Raw genomic sequence first — 20062 nt, forward strand, 5'->3', positions numbered from 1 at the left:
CTGTGGTCTGGTGTGTTTATTGAGCCCTGGATGCCTATGAGCTCAGAATGAAACCACAACAACGTTTGGTTTTACTGTACAAAAAGTCAGTATCACTTAAAACCGCAGATAACTCAAACCACAGTGTCTAAAACCTTGAGCATTGATATGGCTGCTAGTCCAGCCGACAGGAAAATTTGTTGTCAGTAGCCATAGCAACCATCCACAATCACAATACACTAGGAGCGGAAGAGTGTTGGAAGTGGGTTCATTTTCAGTCGGGTAGTATTTACGGCATGGCTAGTATGTCAATACTGGGTGTACAATGACAGAAGTTATATTGGCCCTCCCTTCCAAAGTGGGTGCAATGATACCAACAATAACCCTATTATATATCCCTAATCCAGGAGATTGTTGTTAGCGCTCTATTCAGAATCTTTCACCCAGAAAGTCACCTGGGCTCAACTGTAGAATAACAAATCAATATGAAATTGTGTGTAAAGGTTTGACTTCAACGTCCCCCCCTGGGTTTCGGTTATAGATTTTCTATGGAATGTTATTTTTGGTAGATCTATTTTTCTTGATTGATTAATTTTATGGTACTGTGTTGGACCTTTTAATTGGGAGGTACATGTGTACATGTGTATTTGTTTAGTAATGCATATTTAATACAATACATGCTGTGGGCTTTGATTTTTTGGGAAAAGTCGTCATATAGTGAATGTACATTGTAATGGCTGTAAAAGGAAGTGGGGCCAGCTTTATAATAACAAATCAATATGAAATTGTGTGTTAGAGTTTGACTTCAATGTCCCCCCTGGGTTTTGGTTCTGGATTTTCTATGGAATGTTATTTTTGGGATTGAACTGTGGAGTAGATCAATGATTCTTGATTGATTAGTTTATGGTGGTGTGTTCAACCTTTTAGTTGGGAGGTTTAAGGTATTTGTTTTGCATATTAAGTGCAGTGGGCTTTGATTTTTTGGAAAGGTAATTTTATACATGTAGTGTCCATACACAAAATGTTGGTGTTTTAGTTGCTACGCAAAAGTCACCATTTGCTACTCAAAAGTAACAGTTCGCTACCTAATTTTAGCATTCACTGTGCACAAAATCTGTTCAGTCAAAATATTTTGCTATGCAAAAAGGCTGGATGAAATCGTTCCCTGCACTTATGATTAGGATTTTATTCAGCTACTGGGCAAGGTTTTAGCCAGGATTTTGTAAAAGTTCGTCAAAAGTTTTTGAAGCTTAAAGACTGGGTGTCCAAATGGCTCACTAACAATACATTTACATGTAAACGACAGATAAAACAGGGTGTGTCCAACACTATGGATACTGTAGCCTACCTGCTTGTTGTTATTATTGTTATACATTTCTCGTAATGAAACCAAGAATGCCTCAAAAGTGAACCTAATCACTGTAGCTGACAAGCCTGAGGAAACCTGTAAAAACAAGGATACTTGTTAGATAAGTGTTTTGGGTTCTTGAAGTGCTCTACCATAATCCATATACTTTGAACAGCTCTCCAATGGTCATTACCAAGTCGGCTTTTAAGTTAATATTTGTTTTGAGTAATTACCAAACGTGTACCTTCCCTTCAATGTCCCTTCTGAAGGACAACACAATTATGGTATGGTAGCTTGTAGGGTACAAGTGTCATGAAGGGAAGTCAAACCCATACTCTACTGATCAGAAACACCTGAGCTTGAGTTCAATGCTCTCTTCAATGGTTCTGAACCACTAAGCCACGCCACACCACAAACACATAACTTGTGATATATAGGGCCTTATATAAGCCCAAGATGCATCTTTTTTGCATGTGCCTAGGTGACTTTTGTGCAAAATTGTCCAGGTGTGTATCGAAAAGTTAATCTTGGAAGTCACCCTGCAGATGCTTTGACACTGTGAATTACACATGTGTTTACTTAAATGTCTTCTTCATAAATCGCATAGTCTTGTTTTCAAAGTTTAGTAGTTATCAGGGGTCGAAATTGCCACTAGCCCGCTAGCCCGGGACTACCAGATTTACAGCCGGGCTACTGATTTTTCCAGTTTGATAGCCCGACGGGCTAGTGGAAAAACAATGCAAAAATCATCATTACAAACAACAAAGAACTGTGCTATGGTGTATTATAAAGTTTGAGCCGTGACGCGAGACATAATGTGTCTTTCGGGCAACCAAAATCTCATCAGGGCTACTAAAAATTATTGGTTACTAGCCCTGCTGACTACACTGAAAATACACTTAATTTCGACCCCTGAGTTATTCCCTTTTCCCATTGTGTCTCAGCAAATGAGTATCACAATGGGTACTTTCACTGCTGTTTTTTTCCAAATATATTTGTGCTGTTAAAAACAAACCAAAGTGTAAAGTTTTCCCCTGCTAAGTTGCCTCTGTTTTCTACTTTACACTTGACATAAATCCATGAGATCTGCATACGTAAACAAATGTACAATTGTACATAGCAAGTGGGTTTTATAGACACGATAAATAGTCTTGTATAGACCATGTGAACTTTGTTTACAATACGTGTGACCTTGTGCATTCTTTGGGTATTCTGGTAAGCAAGATACTACACTGATCCTATAGGAAAGTTGACATTTTGTGTCATAATTTCCACATAAATCCAAGAATTATTAAAGTAAAAGCTGGACAGGTTTTTAGATAAGCCCCCTTTCATCATATCAAAAGTTGGTAAGACTTAGACATTGCATCTCCATAAAATAGAAGATTTTATGTTTTCTTCCATTGAGCTGTGTACAAATCATGCCTGCAGGAAGTCCAGGTTCTTTGGCTTTTTTTAAAACATGTGATGTCACAGATCACATCGATAGTCTAGAATGAGAATCTACAGGTCTGTAAGGTACTCATTGAGCTTGTTCTATACGCTTGAACATGACGGAGACATTCTAGTACAGGTTGAATGTACCGTACGTGCAATGCATATCAGCCTCCAGACTTTTGATTCCAGTTGAAAATAACAGATAAATGCGGGTAGTGTAGTGTACATAATTTGGAAAGGTACAATGCACGTGTACATGGCCTTGGTTCCCTGGTCATATCATAGAGAATGGTTATACCATTAAAATACAGTGTACCAGGTATACGTACTGTTTAAAACACAATTTGCATTATAGTAAACAGATGTACAGGCGCATTATGTCAAATTACAGTTTTTGCCTTGAGAGGTTGGTGCCACTTTGGTGGATATTGTAGACAAGAAATTATTAAACAAAACCCATACAAAATTGATCAGAAACAACCAAGGCACCATTTATGTAAAAATCATCCTTGTGTATCCGCATTTGTTTTTGGTACTATATTTTTTTTTTTATTGTTTTGCTTTTAGATGGAACACAAAATGAAATGTGTCAAATTAAATATAAATAACTTAAAGTTAAAAACAATCAACGATAACAAATCTTGCCACAAAACTTTCCTTCTGTTCTCTTCCATATGATCTTGAGACAGTCTACCATCAAACACACTTGGTCAGAATCCTGCCATTTCAATTTCTATAAATTCAAATGTACAATTGGCGGCTACAGCTAGATTTCTGCATTTATAGACCATAGCCTTTTATTTTAGCTGCAGACACATCCTAACATAACAAACTATTTTTAGATAGGATTCGAACTGCCTCTAGCTACCACCAACCTCAGTAGTCTAGTTTGTAAGACACTGCTCTAGAATTGCAAGGGTCGTGGGTTCGAATCCCACCCGAGTAACATGCCTGTGATATTTTTTCACAGGACTCGGGAAAGTACTGAGTATACAGTGCTAACACACATCGGTGTATGGGTAAAAACAAAAAATTAATATTCTTTATCCCCAATGCAAATTTAACATCTACCCTGTATTATATTTTTACTTGTAAATGTATTTTTTCAATGGCTTGGCCGCCAGTGCAGTTAATTAATAAACTATAATAATAATAATAATAATAATAATAATAATAATAATAATAATAATAATAATAATAATAATGAGATACATTCCTGTACATGGCATACTCATGTTAAATGTACATTACGTATACATACGTTCAATGTACATTTTGTTATGCCCATTGTTAGTCATTCTTGAAGCAATTAATTTGGGATATTTGGATCTTACTAAAAATTGCTGCATATTACAACTACGGGGAACTCGACCAATTTAAAAACCCCAACATATGGGGTCATTGCAACGTAGCTGAATGTATACCATGTTTGTTTACTGTTATTTATACTGTAGATGTGGAGCTAAAATGGTGTTGTAATCGGGCAAAATGCACAAAATATGAAACAGTAAAATATTGCTTAGCAAACGAGATTGCTGTTACAGTTTGTCTGGTATTGACTGCGACACCTTCCCTCCAGCTTTAGCTTGTAGCTGGTGAATTTGTAAACAAGATCAAATTGGTTATTTGAATTTGGTTCAGTGTTGTATTTACAAAAGAGGTGTTAGGGCTCGAATTTTACACTGGATTGCAGGCCTGCGGCCAGTGATTTTTGCACTGGCCTTTTGGGGCCCCATTAAAAGTTTCCATATACTTAAGATGCTCTAATGGAAGGGCTCTTTGCAAAATAAAAATGGCGTTGGCCCCTCAAAGATGAACTTCCAGGCCTGAAAAATACCTCTTTTTAAACAGAAGGTAAACTTTGATTGCCTTGGTGCCATTTAACAATTTCAAGAGACTTTAAAGTGTTATAGTGTTATAGTGCCCTTTGCAAATGAACATGGTCTTGCCCTCTCAAAGATGAACTTCCAGGCCTGAAAAATACCTCTTTTCAAACAGAAGGTAAACTTTGATTGCCTTGGTGCCCCATTAAAAGTATCCTAAGACTTATTTGATAGAGTGGATATTATTACTTAAATAAATTGTCTGTTTTTTTTTTATTCAGGAGGGGCATGTCCAACAAGAAGAAGATGATCAAGATGAAGAAGCAAAGGAGAATTTAGAGAACATGCTCGCCAGTCAAAAACAGTTGATCCATACCCTAAAGGTTGAGAATGCAAACTTGGTAATGATGATGAAGTGGTATCTCTTTTAATTCAATTGTATTGTTCTAATTTAACGATTTGACCTTTTAGACTCTGCTAATTACGCATTTATTTTGCTACTGCCCCTGCAACCCAACGCAAATTTGTCTGCTGTTTTTGAACTTTGTTCACCATAACAGATACTGACACTGACAGTTAATTTTTTTATTTTTTTGCTCTAAACTGGTGGTGTTTGCTTTGATATAGGTGGCTTCCTTAAAGGAACACGTTGCCTTGGATCGGTCGAGTTGGTCTTTGAAAAGCGTTTGTAACCGTTTTTTTATAAAATGCATATGGGTAGAAAGATGTTGTAAAAGTAGAATACAATGATCCACACAAACATGCCTCGAAATTGCGTGGTTTTCCTTTTACCTCGTCGACTTACACGTCGGCCATTTATGGGGGTCAAAATTTTGACTCCCATAAATGGCCGACCGTGTTAGTTCGCACAGTAGAAGGAAAACCACGCAATTTCGAGGCAAACTTGTGTGGATCATTGTATTCTACTTTTACAACATCTTTCTACCCATATGCATTTTATAAAAAACGGTTACAAACGCTTTTGTTTTGACCAACTCGTCCGATCCAAGGCAACGTGTTCCTTTAAAGGCACTGGACACGTTTGGTAATTACTCAAAATATTAGCTTAAAAACGTGCTTGGTAATGAGCAAACAAGGGGCTGTATATTGTACAAAACCTCTTGGGAAATGGCTCCTTCTGAGTTTACATGGTTTTTGAGGACGAGGTTATTTCTCACTAAAATATTTGAATCTGAGAAAGACTTCTGGCATGAAGCCTTGTTCAGATATCGGAAAGCACACAGATGTGTGCAACAATGGTGATTTTTCTTTCATTATTCTCTTGCAACTTTGCTGACCAACTGAGTCAAACCTTTCACAGATTTGTTATTGTATGCACATTGGGATACACTCAAATGAGAATACTGGTGTTTGACAATTACCAAAGGTGTCCAGTGCCTTTAAATGCCTACATTAAGCTTTGAAATGTCATTTAGCTGTAATTGAAACTCAATTTGGTTTTGTTTTGCCTGGTGTGTTTGCTTTGTATGAGAATCATTAACTTTCTACCTGCATGCACTTTTGTATAATTTTGCCTGAATGTAGCTGGAAACTGCAGAGCAAATTGCACCCATCACACCTTCACCAAGTATCACCCCTATGGGTACCCCAAGAGGCATGTCGTCACCCCCACCCACACAAGACATTGGTATTGCATGTGTTACCCCACCTCCCGAATTCACTGAGGGTTCCATTTCGGGGTATGCGGGCGAAGTTGTTGATCATCAAGGTTTCGCTGATGTAAACGATGTCAGAGACTTATCAATAGACCTCGGTATACTACTGCCAGAATCGCTCGACTTTGACTTTGAGCAATACTTGGCGTTCACCCCACCCTGTATGCCACCGTCTGATGTGGGGTCTGTCACAGGGTCCATCAATGGGTCTAACGGTGGTGATACTGAAGCAACTGTTGCCAGTGCTGAAAGAGAAGCATCACTGCCATCGCCAGATGCAATGATGATAACATCTTCGGAGGAAACCAAACCACCTGCACCGGTGATTCTCCACGGTTTTGTCACACCATCTGACGTTGGGTTCGTCACAAGGTCTGTAACAGCATCTGACAGTGATGATACTGAAGCAACTGTTGCCGGTGGTGTACAAGAAGCATCACCAACGCTGCTATCCCCAGATGCAATAATAACAACCTCACTGGAAACCAAACCACCTGCACCTGTGATTCCTCACAGTTCTGTCACACCTTCTGACGTGGGGCCCATCATAGGGTCTGTCACACCGCGTGACATCCCTAATGCCCAGCCTAGCACAGAGAACGTTGGGATTTCTGATTATGGTGAAGGGACGTATGCTACTGATGCATTTCTAGCAAATATTGCTAATGATTTTGGTGCTTCTGATACGCTGTGTGATAATCAGATTGAGGGTGTTGTTGCTCATGGGTCTGCACCCCTTGTTGACGCTGTGTCCCCCACTGTGTCCCCCACCGTCTCCCCCACCGTGTGTGACTCAGAGGTCATGGTGAGTTAACTAATGCTTAGCAAAAAGCCCAGTTCATACTTACTGCAAATGCGAAGCAAATTTTAACGTCACAGGGCTTTTTTCGTTGGAATTGTTCACAAGAGTTCAGCACAAGTCAACTGATGCAAACTATTCGCTGTGAATTTGTGACGTCAAAGTTTGTATCGCATTTGCTTTTGCAGGAAGTATAGCCAGGGCTTTATGCTCAACTGCAGTTTGAAAACAAGTGAGGTACAGCATTGGGAATTTACGCTTGTATTATTTAATAATAAGTTTGGGGATGGGGGCGGGGGCAATAAAAATAGTTTGCTGAGACAATTTTCAAAAGATATCAATGCTGTATCTCCCTTATGTTAAAAAAAACCCTGTGTTTGTTCATATCTCATTGCACGTTTTTTATGTTTTGCTTATTTGGTGATTAGTTTGTGTGAATGTCATTTACTTGTTTACTTTTGTTGTTGATACGTTTGTTCATGGGAATGTTTTTGTGTCACTAGTCTGTGTCAGTTTGCTCATTTATCATTTTCATGTTCTGCTATTGTTTGTTTTGATTGTGTGCGTTTGCTGTTAGCGATGTGTGCGTGTAATTGCTAAGGACTGGACATATTCCACTCAAAACAAAGACAAACGCTATTTTATTTATTATTATTAACAGTTTAAACAACACACAAATTGTACTCTACATTCGATTTTGTCAAAGCAAATAGTTAATAAATTCATTAGCCATCTCAATTTGGGTGCAGTTCAGTGAATTTTCATTTTTTTTTTAATATGGGGGCTCCATATCGATATATATATTTTCGGGGCTACTGTTTCCATTTTGGTAAGCATGAGAAGATCCAATTGTAGGCTGAAACACCACAGAAACGAATGTGAGAAACTCAATTTTTGTTGACCCTTTATATAGCAGACCAATTCAACATTTTAATGCCCCCTTATTGACAAAATCAGTATCTTAGTTTAAAAAAAAAAAAAAAAAAAGAATTTAAAAGCATTTCTTCAACGTTCATTGGTAGATATTGCAAGCTTTGAAATGAAATAAAATGAAATAACCTAATATTGCAAACACTCAGATATTATTATTCTCTCAAACGTCAGAAACCTTTAATAGTCACATCTGGCACATGTGATTCTGAATATGGGTTGGGTTAGATTTTTACATGTCTGTGTATTGTACATATTGTGTGTATTAATTACATGTGCAATATAAAGAAATGACTGAGTTTGCCCTTCAACCTTGGGAAATGAGATTTGTGTATCATGCTTAAGGGGACTTTAGGTCTTTGGCCTCGGGCGTTGTCAAGATTATCTCTGTAAGAGATGGTACATGTGTTTCTTGTACAGTATGTATTACTTGTCTGTATGGATGGGCTTAAATGATTATCACAACTATGAATGAAATATTATGGGTGGTGCTAGTCTTGGTGCAGTACGTTGTTATTCATTATATAACTGACATACAGATCCTTGTCATTTGATTGGTGGAACTTACTTCACTTGACATTCACTATTACTCTGGCTTTAATTCGTGGAATGGAAGGAATATTATCGCTCGGTAAAATTTGGACTGTTCCATTTCACTCGGCTTTGCCTCGTGAAATGGAACAGTCCAAATTTTACCTTGCGATAATATTCCTCCCATTTCACTCTGAGCCACTCAATATTTGTATTCTGTCACTCTACTATCGCGATCCCGGTCCACTTTTCCTCGCTGGGCACATTACTATCGAACGATAGCGGGCACTGTTAGAAACCCCCACGACACCACACTCAAGTTCTTGCTGGCGGGAACGTGGCTTGCAGAAACGTCCTCTATCAGTCGAATAGTCGCGACGTGTATGGGGCCTATGGGTTTTACCAACTCAACAAGAACGTTCTGCACCAAGACTAGGCTATTGCATGAAGAAGCTTGCATGAATGTTACAACTAGCCTGTCTGTGGTTTTTTTTTTGCACATGCATTGTTTAGCCTGGTGACGGTTGTGATGCAGTAGATGGTGCGCTATTGCCTGCTGCTGGTACTATTGACCAGTCAATCACGGGAACTAATAACCAGTCAATCACAGAGACTATTGACCGGTCAAGGACAACTGACAAGTCCACTGCAGGGACTATTGACCAACCTGGTGTTGTAGACAGGGAATCCAGGAATGAAGAAACTTTGATGGTGGTGGCGCATGAGGAACCAAGCATGGTATTATAAGAGATCAGTGTTATTTGTCTCAGTTAAGTTGTGGTCAGTTGTAATAATACTGGGCACCTGAACAAGCTAAAAGCTACAGTCAAGAGTTTTAAAAGTTGTCCCCAAATGATAACATCAAGTAGAATTCCATGATGTGCACATTTTGAAGATAGATCTATTGGTATGTCAATCACAAAAAAAAAAATATGCGGGGCCAAAAATGTACATTGGACTCCACACCCAAGGCCAAACTTAAGCATGGGGTCAGTTAATTCATGAATGGAAAAGTTTGGCGGACTTGTGGTTTTGGTGCAAATATTGACTTTGTCTGATAAAAAAATCTGTCAATTCTGTTGAGTGTTGAGAAACGATTATCCAAATGAGATTAATTTTCTCTTAGTGCCTGTTCAAAATAAAACAGTTCAAACGTTGAACTGTGTAGGTGAACCATTTTTGTATCAATTGAATTCAATTCTGGTCTTGTAAAAGAAAATCAGGTCCAGTAAACATTTTGAGCTACAAGCTCTTCAGTTGTGTGGATTTTACCCCAAATCAAAACCCTGATTGATGTACAGTACTAGGGTACTCAAATTCCTTAGGTAGCACAATACATCATACAGTGTGCACAATACATCACTGATCTTGACCAATACTGAGATCAATAACAATGAACTACAATGCATATAAATGTATTTTCAATTTATTCAGTTAAGCTTTGCATGTTTTTTTTTTACATTCCACATTGCGCCTTCATGTGCTCAGTGTACTTCTGTTGCATTTTTGAATGTTTAGTTTTTCACTCTAGAAAATGGCATGCATTTCCTGCCCTGCCTTGTCCTGATGAATAAAGGCACCAAAAGTAACATAATCAAAAGCCTGAACACATGGATAACTACACAGGCCTGTATGCTTTGTTTTTGAGTGGGTAGGGCATCAAGGCATTTTCTCCTGGTTAACGGGCAGGCCTGTATGCTTCATGTTTGAAGGGGTAGGGCACCAAGGCATTTTCTCCTTGGTAAAGGGCAAGACTGTATGCTTCTTTTTTGGAAGGGCAAGGGCACCAAGGCATTTTCTCCTTGGTAAAGTGCGCCCTATGAGGAAGTTGTAAATTTGTTACTGTGGGGGCAGAGCATTTCAAGGGCACAAAAGAAATGGCCAGGGGCATGGAGGGAATCGCCTTCGTTGCCTCCGGGAAGTATCAGGCCTGAACTAGAGCTCAGGTTCATGACATTGCTTACTGCAGAATTCTGCTCTTATGACCCCCTGTTAAGTGCATGACTCTTTATGCTGCAACTTCAAGCACAGAATGCAGGGTTAAGCAAAGTCATGAAATTGGTCCCTGCTGATTTATGTAAAAGTACTTCAAACTTTTGACAGGTGATACATTTCCTATTGTTCCACAGCTGTTAAGTTGCCTTGAGTTCATAATTCATTAAAAACGCCGATTTGAAAACACACTGAAAACTAAGAAATGGCTCAAAAGAAATGAATGCACTTCCTTATTAAAATAAACCCTAAGGAATAAGCCTGTTAATTTTCAATCAATGAAGTAGAAATTTAGAAATGGTTGGGTTGAAAACAATCAAATGGTTCCAACAACCAAAAACACATTTTAAAGGACACATCTATGAGGGAAATTCAAGTTTGTAATGACCTCTTGCCGATGACATGACCTTCATAAAATACGCTTCCACTGGCACCCTGGAACATTTTCTAACATTTTTGGGTCAATGGGGAATCTAGTTCTGAGGTATCAAAATCAAATTCGTGGAAAATTACTTCTTTCTTGAAAGCTACATTACTTCAGAGGGAGCCGTTTCTCACAATGTTTTATACTATCAATAGCTCTCCGTTACTCATTCCGAATGATTCCTAGCCAAATCCGTAAAAATACCTCATGACAAGTAGTACTGTGTAATTCATATTCACTGCAATAATATCACGAGGTTAGGTCACATTGTAACTTTACCTCAAGTGTTATTAACGAGTAATGGTGGAAGGTTACACCTCCAGACAACGTCTGTTTGGATCAGAGAGTTATGGCTGTTTGACAGCTTAATCGTTCTGTTGGAGTAGTAAAGGTATATTTACATTATTGATTGTTTCTCTAAAACACCTACACGTAAACAACCCTGAAGTCATAAAAAACACAGTATTATATTAATGAGCTTGAATTTAGTGTATTGTGCTTGAAAGTATAGGAAATGCAATGAAGTATTGTGCAGTCTTACATAAATGTTTCTTAGTTTTAGGCGGGAACAAAGGGAACCTTCTTGGGAGTTCTCTGCCAGATTTGACAATAAAGTTTTGTCTTGAAAACAAACAAAAGTTCAGAGAGTGCAGGGAATGGGGTACTAGCTGTGGATTTCAGCAAATCCCTCCTAATATTAGGAATTAGGACGAGTTAAGTTCCGTAATCATAGACGTTGGGTCGCATTGAACCCATCCTAAGTTAGGACGAGTTACTCCTCTTAACTCGAGATAGGATTAATCCTAGCGTTGTTCATGAAATCGACTGCAGGAAGCTAGCCCTTCTGACTGCTTGCAAAGTTGTAAAAGTAGAACTTCTCCTTTTACCATCTTGCAAGCAGTTTGTGCTTGAAAAGTACAAAGTGTTCAGTGTTTAGGTGGGATGATTTGTATACACATTGAAACCCGACTAACCACATAAATCCATTGTTCTGGGTGATGTATGCGAGTTCAGTTCACTGGAAGTTTACCTGGTAAGTCTGCTGCCACCTAGCATTCCAATGTCTCCCATTGGGTGAGTTTGCCTGTCATTAATATGTTTTCTTGGCTGACCTGATTTCAGCGCAAACAAGTTGAGGAGTTGCAGCAGGAACGCCGGCCCAACGAAGAGCGTTATGAGAAACTGAAGAAGCGCAATATGGAGCTCTCTCTGATGACTAAACGGCTGGATGAGAAGGCTAGACAGATACAGATACAAAAGGTTTGTAAATATTTTTCAATAATAATAAAAATAATAGTGGCTTCTTAAATAGCGCTCATATCCGTCACTCAGTGATGGTCAAGGCGCTACAACGTTGAGTATTTTCCTGCAAGGTATGTGGGGGCTACGTTTGAATGTATGAGACCTACTCCTTTTACATAGCACCATGTAATTATGGTTTACAAGGTGTTCCTGTGCAATATGCAGCCAATTTTCGAGAAGTGCACTGGGTTCTTTTACCTGCATTACACAACACACTGGACCAACAGCTATACGTCACACCCAAATAACGGAAGCATCATGATCAAGCGTCTTGCTTAAGGACACGGGTGCCACGACCGGGACTCAAAACCACACTCTGCTGATCAGAAACACCAGAGTTTGAATCCGGTGCTCTAACCGTTAGGCCTTGATACGCCAGGCAATGATCTTCGTCGTTCTAAGCTTAAGCTGATGTCAGCAGTGTTACAGGTTAAACAGTTGTCGCCGATAGTCGTGTATACGATGATCGGTGTTTACAAGTGATACTTTTACGAACACACAACTCTGTGTTGCTGACACTGTGTGGACATTCCTTTGTTCAATACGCTTAAGGAAAATCCGTCACTTTGACACTGGTGAAAAACTGTATGGAGAGCAAAGACAAAATAAAAAAGGGAAAATAAAAGGACTCAGTTGGGGAATTCCAAAGACTGGGGTGCTCCACAAGAAAATTTGTGTACAAAGTCTATGAGGAACCGATAAGTGGAGGGACAAAGAAAAGAACAAAAGAATAATCCACAAGGGTGCATTTTTGAGAACATGTGTGTGGAAGTCCACAGAGTGTTTCAAAACCCTGCATTATGTGGACCTTTTTTTGTTCTCAAGTCCACACTTTGTGTATAATGCTTACCCACAACCGGAATCCTGATACACACATGTCCAGGAATGCCTATTGCACATGTGTAATTACGCTAGAACATTCCATTGTGTTGCGTAACATTCCAGTGTGTAGCATGTGCAGTTTATGCATTCAACGTGTTATGTTTCGTCTGTCCCGTAACAAAGAGCGACAAAAGAGACGAAGGACACTGGAATTTCATGCTCCGAATCTCTCTTTTTCCTGAGATTATTGTTAATCCCAATTCTAAACCTTCATTCTTTTCTTGGATTAAACAAGGATTACAAGAGATTATCCGGCTGCCCTCATTGTGTTCGCATGGGCGGTCTGAGATACAAGCATGGCTGATTACCTCCAACATTTGTCAAATTTGTGGTGAAAAAAACCCCACATTTTCTTGGAAGACAGATTGAAATCCCAGCATTGTTATGAAAACTTGTTTGTTCTCTTTTCTTAATGAAGTGTGACAACGATATTCTTAATAAATATATTCCAGAGAATCTGAAACTTACTATTTTGATTCTTCCTCCGTGTTTTGATAGAGCACTAAAAAATGTCACAGTTTCTATCTGTGAATGGTTTAGGGTTGTTTATTCGTAATCATCAGACCTTGAGGAAAATAGTGATACATTTCAGGTACAAATTGAGCTCAGAAAGCTGTGCTGGAAATTAACACTTGACTGCAGGCTCGAGGCCAGTGATTTAAGCATTTGGCTAGCCTTGATCAAGGCTGTTGACGTACTGTTCCCCGGCCCGGTTCGCGGCACACGCATGCAGTACAAACAACAGCCTTGATGGGTTTGTAATGCTTTATCGGAATTCCGATAAACGGGTATTCATGATGTGGGCGTGTCATTCTAAACATTGGCCAATCACAGGCGCGATTGAGAATGACGTATTACTGCTAGCAATCATGCCACATCCATGTGTGTGTACGCTGAACGCTAGCTGTATATGTACATGTAGTGTACTACGTGCTTTTTATAGCAGTGTCGGGAGCGTGGTGTATATAGCTATGATTGTAAGGGGTCTGAATGCGCTGCCGGACGGGTGAGCCGGACATGACTCGCCCGGTCGGTAATGGTGTGGAACAACTTCGAACAACTTCCGTTGTCTTGCGTTTTATTATAACACGAGGACTATAATTACAACGTAGATGGTAGATTTGTCCCTGAATTGGAAGCTGCTGTACTATATAAGTGTAACGTTGTAGTGTAGTACTAGTAGTATGGCAAGAGTTAGTTTATGAAATTGAACTTTATTTAGTTGTTGTTCAGCCACACGCCATCTTCTACCGTCTGTCGACAACACATATTTTCGATCCCCAACTTTGATTTACCGCGAGAAACGTAATTAATAATATATTTCTACCTTAAGACAAAATAAACAGCTGGGTTTCTTATCTCATCTGGTCTGTGTTTTTGCTTCAAGGGGATAGGGTGTGTTGTACTGTCATATGCCCAACACCTAAGAATTCTTACCAAGTAGCCATCTTGCCGGAAACCCATAACACCTGGATACTTTTTTAACCTTTCTCAAACACATTTCACATGGTCTAATTTCCTTCCTTCTATTTCTAAATCCATGATTGATGCATTAAACGCGGCTGTTATGTTTTGTTGAAAGTTTCTGTAGTTGTGTTGCAAATTATACACCATTGATTTCCAGCGACTTACAGTTTGGTTTTACTAGTAGGGATTTCTCCCTCGCCCGCCGCCATTATTGCAACTATACTACAGCCACTGCTTGTTTACAATACGTCGACGAGCACATGTGTGCGAGTGCTTGCAGAACAACGTTGTGATTGACAGCGAGAGTTTATAGGTCAACCAACAACCAATGAGAACGGGTTGTTAGTAAACATTAGCATAATGAGCTCCGCCCTAAATTTTGGCAGATACAAAACCATCAAGGCGCTACTTGGGAAGACCCATGTACCGTAAGTGTACCGTATACTGATGGTACATGTACATAGTACGTATGTGTACATACGCTGTACACGTATATGCACTGGGTTATGTATGGGGGTGCGCTGGCGGAATTCAGTGATGGGGACTGGGATTTTGCAGATCGCGGCTGGCTGTAGCGCCTTGATCAAGGCTAGCATTTGGCCAGTAACCTTGTGAACGTCCGGTGGTCTTGTGTTTTTTAATAATAACAACACCACACCGTATTTATAATTTAAACTAGTCAACACAAATATCTTTAAATTCCGTTGAGTATTAAGGAAATGTATTACCCATAGTGAAAATGGGATAAATCTCCCCATACATGTAGTGCTTATTTCAAAAACAGCTCAAATGTGGAACTGTGTTGATAGTGTCCTCATCATTAAGTTGCAGGTCTTGTACAAAAAAAACTGGTGTAGTAAAAGTTTTGACCAAGAAGCCCTGCAGTTTTGAGGATTCCCCGCCCCCAAATTTGAGCCCAGGAAAGGCCTCTTTTTAGACCTCCCTCCCTGTATAGTTCCCAATAGTAGTTTCCCATTAATCATCAAAATTAATAAAGAGTGCAAATCTTTCACTTTTCTTTGATGCTTTCATTTTTCCCTTACTGGAAATGCACATGAAAATCTCTAAACCTTACTGCCAACCCTCAAGAGAGGGCAGTATTTATCCAGTACACTATCTCCACCATGGATTTATTTTAATACTGCCTGGTGTTTCATCAGTGACTATATCAGTATGCATACTCAGTAGAACTCTTGAAACATTGATTAAGTTAAGGAGGTATCAGATTCAGCAGACCAAGAACTTAGTAGGTCTCACATGAAGGTGATATCGCCTGACTGTCTTCCTTAAAGGGATTTTAGGGTGTCATGGCCGAGTGGGTTAGAGCATTGAAGTCAAGTTCAAGTATATATCAAACAAATTCCTGCAGGACACTCTTCGGAGATAAATTTATTATGTTGTAAATTTTTTATTGTTTTCTAATTACCGGGGGCACCTAAGACAAAATACTTGCACAGAATGATAAATTCCAGGATTTGGATTAATATTTCACAATTTCTATCTGGGCGACTCATTACCAAAGAACAACTCTACCTTTAAATAATGCAGCAACAGTTTAATGAAGCACTTGTATGTTAGTGGAACATGTTGATTTACAAATTCATTTGTCGAGCAAACGGTGTAGAACCATTTATAAATGATGTATTGTGCATATCTTCTTAGCTGATAATAAATTTCTGCTCGGCATAATTTTACTGTGCTAAGCCAACTTGTGTGCTTTTTGTTTGTATATATTACATATTTTATAATTTTTATTTATTCATTTATTGATAACCAACAGCAGTTAAACACCACTACTGGGCATAATCTTTCAATACTAAACATTCCTTACCGTAAGATTATGACATAATTCATAATTCTGTTTTTGTAAAACTCAATACAAATTTACGATACTGATGCAGAAACAAACATTAAACGAGCACTGCACGTTTAATAGCCTCGGGTTATGTTTATGCCCCTTTGGGGAAAAGTGCTAATAATTTATACCATTAGATTTCAAAGAAAGCATTATTTGTTTGAACCAGAGTTACCTCCCAGACTACCTCAATAATTTATGAACTTCAAAGCTTTAATCCACTTAGATCCCCAGCTACCCTGGTCAGATTAGGCACCCCCCAAAAAAAAAAAACATGTTTAGCGTCCTACCTTTGCTGCAAAATTGCTGCCCGACACATTTTAAGCTGTGAGCTATTATTATTATTTTTTCCCCCCATCTGAGATTGCTTAAATTTATCTTTTGTGGGGGGTTTAAAAAAGAAGGAGAGAAGGAAAAGGAGGTGGCCTCTAAAACGGAAGCATACAGGGACACTACAGGCTTAAGTTTCGCCTTTGAAAGGGCAAGGCCATTTTCATACTGCACAGGGCACTTCCATTGGAAAATCTGAAAGTCTAAGGGACACTCTTGAAGGGGCACCAAGACCAAGACCAGGGGCATCGCAGGCCATGGCCTCCATGTAATTCCAGGCTTGACCATGCTGACACTAAACATAATTTTATTTTTATTTGGCCTGATTCCCCCCTCCACCTAGCCTCTCTTTAAGATTCACCCTCTAACCCCAATACTCTCTTGAGTCCGCACCCCTGGCCTACCCTTTGACCCCATCAATACCCTCCATAAGGACACAAGCATGTTTTCTATCCCACAGACAAAAGACAAATGGATTTCTGGCTTATGTGGGTATTGGAATCTTTAGTAAAGTCTCCTCCTATAGCACAACAAGAATGAATCAATATGTAATTGTGATGGTAATTCATTAATATACAGTGGCAACATGATAGTTTGTGTTGTCATTGCATAGGATCATTACTGTCTGCCGTTGACTTTTTTTAAACAAGTACAGTGTTTCAGTTGACAGTTATATACATTGTAGTCACCATCCATTGGATTAGGAGATCTGGGACTGGTCCTAATACTTGGGAGTTATTCACCTGAGAAGTGGTTTCCTAAAGATGGATACTTATAGCTGATGTCAACCTGTATCAACACGGATGGTTGGTTTATCAGTTTGACTTGTTGATGAATATAAAGTCAGTTCGGGAAGCTGCTATTTGAATTTGTGGATCTTTTAAATACTTGGACTGGTCCTAATACTTGGAGTTGTTGCTCATCTGAGAACTGGTTTCCCTATAACAGATACTTTAAGCTGATGTCAACCCACATGTATATCTACACTGATGGTTGGTTGAATTGATTGACTTGTTGGTGGATATAAAGTCTTTTTTGGAAGCTGCTATTTGAATTGGTTATATATCAATGAGGATGTTTGATAATGGCCAGTGTTGACTGGTTGTGAATTGTATGACTTTGGAACTCCTGCCGGCGGTTTCACCAAAGTCTTCTTAACTTTGGATTAATCTTAGGACTAAGAATGAGCTAAGTTCCGTATCCATACACATTAGCACGCATTGAATCCACCCTAAGTAAGGACGAGTTACTCATCCTAACTTGAGCTAACTCAAAATCAGCTCCAGGGCTAACTAGAGAAGCCCTATCATTATTTGAGGACTTTTTACCGAGGACAACGTCTCAAACATGGAGGAGGCGAACCCCAATTCCGACCCTAATTCCAATCCCAATTTTGGAATAAGTTCCCTGCTCAGTATTAGTATGCCGTTCAAGCTGTTCTTTCAAACTATAACGACTTCTTCAACATCGTCAACGGACAAGGAGCAAACCCATGAATCCGACCAACAAGCGACGCCAAACACAGACCCTCAATGCTACCAGACTCAGGAGGTGTCTGTGCAGCAGTTTTCAGCACAAACACAGCACCAGCAAGTCTCTATGCAGCACGTGCAGCAGCAGTTCAAGCCTCAGTTGGAGCAGCAGTCGCCACAACGGCACCCGCAGCAGTTAAAGAAGCAGGTTTCCTTTGCTCAGCAGCAGCAAGTTTCTTTACAGCAGCTCAAGCATCAATCAGAGCAGCAGTCGCCACTTTGGCACCCGCTGCAGTCAAAGCAGCAGCAAGTTTCCTCCTCTCAGCACCAGCAAGATAATTTACAGCAGCAGTCGCCAAAGCGGCACCCGCAGCAGTCAAAGCAGCAGGTTACGTCTGCTCAGCACCAGCAAGTCTCTTTACAGCAGCTCAAGCACCAGTCAGAGCAGCAGTCGCCACTTTGGCACCCGCTGCAGTCAAAGGAGCAGGTGTCCTCTGCTCAGGACCAGCAAGTTGTGTTACAGCAGCAGTCGCCTCATCGGCACCCGCAGCAGCTAAAGAAGCAGGTTTCCTTTGCTCAGCACCAAACGGTTTCCTCAGCTCAGCACCAGCAAGTTTCTTTAAAGCAGCAGTCGCCACATCGGCACCTGCAGCAGTCAAGTCAGCAGGTTCCATCAGCTCAACAGAAGCATGCTGTATCAATGGCATTGTCTCAAGCCTCGACCCACAACATCAAGTCTGGTAATATTTCACAGATAAGCACAATTCAGCAGCAGAAAGTGACTCGACTGGCCACAGTCCCTCGACAGCAGAATCATCCGCAGTTTATGCCGGCATCACGGACTTCAACCACCAAACGAGAGAACGACTTCCATGATCTGTTGCTCTCTATTTACAGAGACAGGGAGGTAGGAAACATTAATGATAAAGAAACCGTACAATAATATAAACACAAAATTCTTTTAATATCCTCTTTTTAAAGGATTTGTTTTATTATTATTTATTTTTTATGCACGTCGCCAGACACACAAGGCCTGAAGGCCACTTCAAGGTGTGGGCTACAATTATTTTTTCCCAGAGGCCGTTGCCACCAACTACTGAAACAGGGTTGCCCTTTTTATAGTCTTTACGGATGTAGGCTTGGGTATCATCAGTCCGAAGCCTGGCCGGTAGAGCAGAAAGCACTACCTCCCCTTATTTGTATGCTACCATAACAATTGCTGGCAGTGTAAGCACTTTTTGTAATCCACCATATACATAAACTGACAAACCTGTAGAAGTTTGAGATCGATAAGCAAATAGTGAAAAACCGATTACACATTTTGGACAACTAACCATTTAGTTGACAAACGGTAATCGCAACTTGACTAAGCAATCAATTGTCGAGACTTCGACACTAGTTGTACTAGTCGCCCAGGCTTAATTGTGAGGCACTTTTGAAGATCTCTTCATTTCATCAACAGAAATTTTACAAAAATTGTCCTTCCGCTCCCAGATTCTATTTCGAAAATGAATAATCTTCACAAACTTCATAATAGATTCAAGTTATGTCCAGTCCATTCACTCCATACATCAGTATTCAAAGTAAATCATGCTTTACACAAACGGTATAAAATATTAAACTAGCAGATCGCAAGCGGTGTTAGCGGCATGGGTAATTTACAAGCAGTACTGTTCAACCATTCATAGCTTTTATCCCTCTGGAGACGATGATTCATTCATTACAGTTGCAGAAAAAAATGTGTGCAGACAAAAAACTTTGCTGTCTCAATAAGTTGACGAGCAGCCGGCGCTTTTGCTTCATTCCAGGGCTTGA

At 39.7% G+C, this 20062-nt stretch overlaps 1 protein-coding gene across 1 annotated transcript in view; it reads left to right on the forward strand.

Moving 5' to 3' along the window:
- The window catches only part of LOC139938036 (peripheral-type benzodiazepine receptor-associated protein 1-like), a 236645-nt gene that overhangs the window by 16732 nt on the left and 199851 nt on the right, over positions 1 to 20062 (forward strand). Inside the window, exons 3-6 of the mRNA XM_071933389.1 lie at positions 4869 to 4988; positions 6133 to 7068; positions 9037 to 9261; positions 12062 to 12199. Coding sequence (XP_071789490.1) covers positions 4869 to 4988; positions 6133 to 7068; positions 9037 to 9261; positions 12062 to 12199 — 1419 coding nt within the window. The remainder of the gene's footprint in view (positions 1 to 4868; positions 4989 to 6132; positions 7069 to 9036; positions 9262 to 12061; positions 12200 to 20062) is intronic.

This window comes from Asterias amurensis, chromosome 6 (genome assembly GCF_032118995.1).
Source record: "Asterias amurensis chromosome 6, ASM3211899v1".
NCBI classification, from domain to species: Eukaryota; Metazoa; Echinodermata; class Asteroidea; order Forcipulatida; family Asteriidae; genus Asterias; species Asterias amurensis.